At 35.1% G+C, this 6,548-nt stretch overlaps 1 protein-coding gene across 1 annotated transcript; it reads left to right on the top strand.

The window, feature by feature from the left end:
* Positions 1 to 5,006: 5,006 nt before the first annotated feature.
* LOC129321252 (phytosulfokines-like) lies at positions 5,007 to 5,632 on the top strand. The gene is made up of 2 exons (XM_054966964.1): positions 5,007 to 5,198; positions 5,295 to 5,632. Exons 1-2 carry the CDS (start codon positions 5,082 to 5,084, stop codon positions 5,427 to 5,429), a joined length of 252 nt encoding a protein of 83 aa, XP_054822939.1. The 5' UTR covers positions 5,007 to 5,081; the 3' UTR covers positions 5,430 to 5,632.
* Positions 5,633 to 6,548: the final 916 nt, after the last annotated feature.

Below are 6,548 nucleotides of genomic sequence, written 5' to 3'. Positions count from 1 at the left end.
AGAATAATAAATTAAAACGATTAGAATAAAATAATAGAAAGAGTTAAACGGTGATTCACTCAATAATGAAGCGTTGGGGATCAAGTTCACTTATTAGGATGCCCTATTCCCACAAACCAAAATTATTTGTGCTTAATTAAAGCGACAATCATTATAAAAATGATTTAATTACCCTCTAGCAATGTAAATTATATTTAATTAAAGTTAAATTATCTTTCACTAATTCTAACTCTCTAATTAAACCATTAAGCTACAATTAATGAAACCACAAACCATAAATTATTCACAACCTAGTTGTTTATGATTACTTTTCTATGTCTAAGCTCGCTCTTCTCCTTCTAGTGCATCGAGCAACCCAAAATAGAGAACATATTGGCAAGACATAAATTTAGAATTAAAAATAAGGAAAAGTAATTGAAATTGATAAAATACTCTCAAAGAGTCATTAAACAATAAATCCAAACCAACAAGAATAAATATTAAAGTAAAAAATAGTAGAAACATCCTAGCGAGGCTATTCCTTACTCTGATTGAGGAATTAGAAATCAAACATGTAATTAGCTACAACAATCCCCAAATCGATCAAACAATCAAGTAAAAGAACATAAAAGGAGAATAGGAAATCACCCTCAATCAAGTAGATCGTTCCCAAGCTTTGTATTCAACTATTTAGATTGCCTCTAATGGAATGAATGTGTTCTAAGTGTTTTTAGCGATTATTTATATAATTTTACACCCCAAATGGCCTTAATCTTGATGCTTTATGTCTCTTTTAGGTTGAATCTAATGGTTCACATTTATTTCTTTCAAATTTGGGCTCTCCAAGTGTATTGGGCCTTTATCTATGAACGATTGTGCCTTCAGCATGCTAGCCTGTGCATGGTAGAAGAGTGAGGAAAGCCCTCATCTTGCTTTCATCCACTTATGGTTGTGGCTTTCTTGAGTTAGTCCATGTGGGGTAGAAGACTGAAGGGAGGGAAATTCCCCTTCATCCACGAGCAGTTAGAATTCTTCATAATTCATCCGTAATTAAACGTAATTAAGGCAAGACCTAACTTTGAAACTTTGTTCATCCATGATTGATTGAGTGTCTTTATGCTTCATCTGTGGGCAGATGAGTCTTCTTGGGCCTTGATCCGAATTCACTTGTTTTAATCTCATTTTTTGGTCCTTTTTCTTCATTTCCTACATTTTGACACACAATAATCAAGTGAGGCCATATGAATCATTTTTCCCTTAATTTATCACAATTAACTAGCATATTTTGGTCTAAAAATCATGTATATAATGGGCCATCAAACACATATGAATATTCTAAAAACACAAATAGATATTTTAAAAATTTGATCATTTTTCATAAAAAATCAAAGGATATTCTAAAAATACAAATAGATATTATGAAAATTTTTTCATTTTTCATGAAAATACCAAAGAATATTTTCAATGGTCACTATTGTTATACATAAGGGTAATCATACCAACTTAAAACATAAAGAATAACAATTAAACATCAACAAAACCATTTATCATTAAACAATAGCATGTTTTTACATCCATTAACAACATAAATTTCATTACATTACAACAAGATAATACATAATAAATTCACTTACTTATATCTTAGAATTCCTAAACACAGTCTTTAAAGCAATTAGCAATTGTCTCAGCAAGTCATTTTCCCATATATGATCTTCAAAGCCTTCATATTCTTCAAACCCATCAGCTTCTTCCAATTGATGACACTCAAAATTTGGATAACAGATACATAATAAAAGTAAGGAAGTCCAATGATAGCCTCAGGAAGTGTTTTATGTGTTCTATATAGACACACACACACATGCAAATCGTTGCTCACTTGGGACTGCAAAAAAAAAAAAATCAGTTTCCATCACATCTTTAGTAATACTTATAGTCCAGATTGGGAGGTTTAGAGTTTCAGACAATTTAAATAGAGTGAAAATCTGAACACACAAGCACCATTCAATTATGGATTCTAGGCCATCTTGAACCCGCCTTAATTCACTTCAAGACACTAGAATGGGCTTGAGGTTATGTATGTTAGATCTAATTCTCACTCAAGGCTATGGTTAATATTTCTTGTTCCTTTTCTTTTTGTTCATGCATTTGGAATTGATTCTTCACGATGTCCATGAGACATATTAAGTTGGTGATCTCTGCTAAGGAGAAGACTTAAGGATCGACAGTACAGATGGATATTATTTTTCAAAACTTTATATCAATATAAATCATTGATGTTTTTTACCGTGTTTCACTATCATTGTTATCTTCTTGTGCATGATCAATATTCTCAATCAATTGGCACCAAGACAAGCAATATGTGATAGAGATGGTTGATGCTGGGTATAAACCTTACTATGTATTAAATGAGAAAAAATCAGAGGAAAATTGATCAAGCATATTCCCAATGACTAAGATGTGGCCTCTTCAAGTAGTTTTCTAATATGCGTCTATCTAAGTACTAAATCAATGAGATTTGCATTTAATTAAGAAAGAGATTCCAAATCCGTAACTCAGGACAATACAAATTAAAAAACTATCGAATTGAGTCCCAAAAACCCTATAGAAAGGAATGCATAAAACATAGCAACACACCTTCATGTTGGACAGATTGATGCTATCCTCGGGCGATGTGATTGGTGATGGTACGACTGATGGTAAGAAACCATTGACGCTATCAATATGCTCCCTCTGCTCTTTGCTCTCTGCACAAATTCAAAGAGGAGGGGGAAGGGAAGGAAGGAGGTGACATTGGAGAAGAATAATCAGGTATGAAGGAGGTGATGGAGGACGAAGGAGTAAGGAGAAGAAGAGGAAGTCATGGCTAGAATCATGATGGGTGCGGAGAGGACAGAGAATATTTGGTTAGGACATTTTAGCCATTGGGAGCTTTGAATTTATGCCAACAAAGGACCCCAAATTAGAATCTCTCCCAAGTTCTTGTGATCAAACTAATTTGTGGTGGAGTCTTTTTTATCAATTTCCCTTTATACTAATACATATATAAATTACATAATACCTGAATTAAATATTTAAAATGTCAATATTCTTTAATCCTTGTTATCATCAATTTTCATTCAAAAATAAAACACTAGACCTTTCAGAGAGAAATCTAATTGGAGGAGATACTAGATAGTGCTATTTTAAGAATCTTTTTAACTTCATCTTCATTGCCTACAATAAATATTTAATAAACTGTGTTATTGTCATATATTAATTTAAAATTTTAAATAAAATATATAAATAGAATTACAAAAAATTATAAGATCTTAAGATCTAACTCAAGCTTGATTTTACAGGATTTATAAAGTCTTAAGATCTGACTAGCCAGATCAGCCCTTATTAAAGGTTCTACGTCTAGCCATTAAATGGGCATTGATTTTTATGACAAATGGAGAATCCATCTGTTAGGAGTAGTATATTTTGATAGATGAGAATTGTGTGATGGGCTCTTAGCTAGTTTATCTTTCTTCTATGCTATTCGATTCCTTATCCTTTATATTTAAAAAAAAAAAGGTAAACATTATAGCAAGTAAAATGGATGTATCGTTGTCCGTTGATGGAGCTAGATGACGCCATCGCAGCACGTAGTATAAGTAGGGGGTTAATGTTATGCTGAAGCGAAGACTACAGGAAATTAATTGTAAAGAGAATGCGCAACATCACTCTCTAAGAGGTTTTTTTTTTTAAAAAAAAAACCCCTCTTGCGGCCCATGGAAATTATGCTAACACCACTTAATTCCTTACACTTAATTTGGTCGAGGATGGCTCATGTGTTCATCATGGCCTTGAAATTAAAGGTGCATGTATGGATGACAACTCACCCCAGTACGTCACTCGTTCTGGCTAAGAGCCACGTGTTTGTTCATAAAACCACTTTTATAACTTATACTCTGTCTCCTGAGAAAAAAAAAACATTAGATGACCGTGGTCGCGAGTTGATGTGCTCAATCATAATCCGAAGAAAACGGAATTTCCTTAGAATATTGTTTGTAGAGTAATCCCATATGTTGATATTCTAGCTAGTTGAGGTGAGTCCATTGGTTGATCGGTTTGTCCTGGCACTTGAGAGGATTATATTATATATATATATATATATATATATTTACAGGTAAGATGGCAAACACTCACCGTAGCTTTCTAGAATATTTACAATGGAGAAAAAAATGGGGTCTGAAAATCAACTAAACTGAGAAATCTAGGACAACATTCCAAACGGGGGATGACAATTTGATCGCAGTGAAGCTGTGTGAATGTGATGCTTTGAAAAGTATTAATTCCTTGAGCTTATTATCGTATAACACGGTTTTTTTGATAAAAAATATCAATCCATCTTCAACCCTTTTCCGATACAGATCTATCGACTTACAAGACAGCACCGAAATTTTGAAAATGGACCAAGCTACATTCCAACAAACAGATGACGAGCTCATGGTTTAATTGTGGAAAGTGCCAATAGTGTCTAACAGAATTTGTCCCCGACGTGCAAGAACAATGAGAATGGAAATGGGCACTTATCCCAAGTTCGTTTCTTACCCTCGTCATGTTAGTGTCCTTTCTTTTTCTCTAATATTTGTCTCTCTTCTGAAGTTACGAGTAATGTATAACTCTTTTCTGTTTCACACTTCCACCCCTCTCTCGTTCTATAAATAACAAGAGCTGTAGCTAACTAGCTATCATGAGTGGTGGAAATTCAAGCCCTCCTTTCCCAGCTGCTTGTTGGTTTACTTCTTGTGGTTTCGTTTTGGTTAGGGCCGATTTTTCTCCCATTACTTCATGCGAGCCTTTATCTTGGCTTATAAAATAACGAAACAACTTTTCCGTTCCATTAACGTTCCCCTGCTTTTTTATTTTATTTTATTTAGTATTATTGTTGCCTTTTCGGTCTCCCATTGTTATCAGCTACAATAAATAAAAGACCCTCCGATAAATTCGTTCACACCTCAATTTGTCATCTTATCCCACTATAAATTCGTTCCATCCCTGCTCGTAGCTTCAAGCTAAGCCTTCAAACCCTCCATCCCAATCTCATCTTACTGTCTCTTCTGACCTAAAACAAACAAATGGCCAAGATCACAGCCTTGTTCTTCACAGCTCTGTTTCTCTCCTCCATGCTAGCCCACGCCGCTCGCCCTGTGCCAGGTTTTAACGAGGAACTTTCGGGAAATACTCAACATTCGGTTGGTTACTTATGATACTTGTGCCTCTGTCTATCTTCATTTCGATGTTATGCTCTATTTGGGTTTTTACCCTGGGGTTTACTTCCTTGTTCACAGCTTGCGGACGCAATCGCAGAGCATGATGAAACTATCATGGACAACTGTGAAGGCGTTTCAGAGGATGAATGCTTGATGAGGAGGACACTCGCTGCTCACCTTGACTATATCTACACCCAGAAGCACAAACCTTGAAACATTTTCTCTAATACTATATGTAGAAGCATATGCCGCAACAAAATTCCTAAATCCTAATTTTATACGTTAGATGCTGGTTTCTTCCGGTCCTGACCTCAAGTTTTTATTTTCCCCTCTTTTTTACTATGAAACTCTCATCATGTATTAAATATTTAGTATAAAGTACATTATAATGAAGTTAAGTTGATAATATGTGTCAACATATATCTTTCTTTGTCCCATTTGGATAACAGAATATTCAAATCTAACTGAAAGTGTCTATGAACTGCAAAAGTTTTTCCTTGATCAAAAAGATGAGAACGTTCCTTTTACTACTTACGGTCGCCCATGATATAAGCCTACAACAAATTAACCCAGACCAATTTAAATACTACAGGTAATGGTAGAATGGTGATCAATTGTTCAAAGATAATTCCACACATGATAACCCAATTTAATTCCTGCGGCAATAGCAGCGATGAATAAAAATGTTACCCTGCAATATGAAACCCGGAATTGAGTAAGAACTGAAGTTAGAGAGGAAACAGCACGTGAGCATTGACATTTTAGAGGCGGGCACAAGTTTGGATTTAATGCAAGCTATCACTCTGCTCTGCATTTAATATTGAATGTAAATGCGATCAACCACTTGTGTGGCTGGAAAGGAAATAACATATCGAGGGTGATTTTGATGGAATTGGTTGACAGTTGAACTTAAACTTTAAAATTAGTGAACTTCGCCTTCTGATATGTGAAGACGGAGAAAAAGCGGCCTGGACAGAAAACAAACAACCATACAATTAAACAGACGCTCTAGTGTAGCTCTAGCTTCATAGTTCACTTTCACTCCACAATTCACACATTACAATTGTTCAGAGATCGCCCCACTGTCCTAATTTTGGCGCTTCTGTCTTACAACATTGTCGTTTATGAAGAAAAAGGAATGGAAACAAAAGTCCAAAAGCCTATGAGGCTGTTACGGAATGAAGGGATTTCATTTCAATGAACGGCGGGGTGTGAAGCAGAAGGGAGAGGAGCGGCGAAATTGCACAAGTGGCTTGGTAGCATAAACGTCAACTGTAATAATTCGGTGCTCTGAAACATTACATTATGCTTCATGCTGTTATCATTGCTTCT

Source organism: Prosopis cineraria, unplaced genomic scaffold, assembly GCF_029017545.1.
Source record: "Prosopis cineraria cultivar Desert tree isolate PC_DT_omini unplaced genomic scaffold, ASM2901754v1 PC10, whole genome shotgun sequence".
Taxonomy (NCBI): Eukaryota; Viridiplantae; Streptophyta; class Magnoliopsida; order Fabales; family Fabaceae; genus Prosopis; species Prosopis cineraria.
Note: the sequence above shows the minus strand (reverse complement) of the source record. Positions and strands in the feature narration are given on the sequence as shown.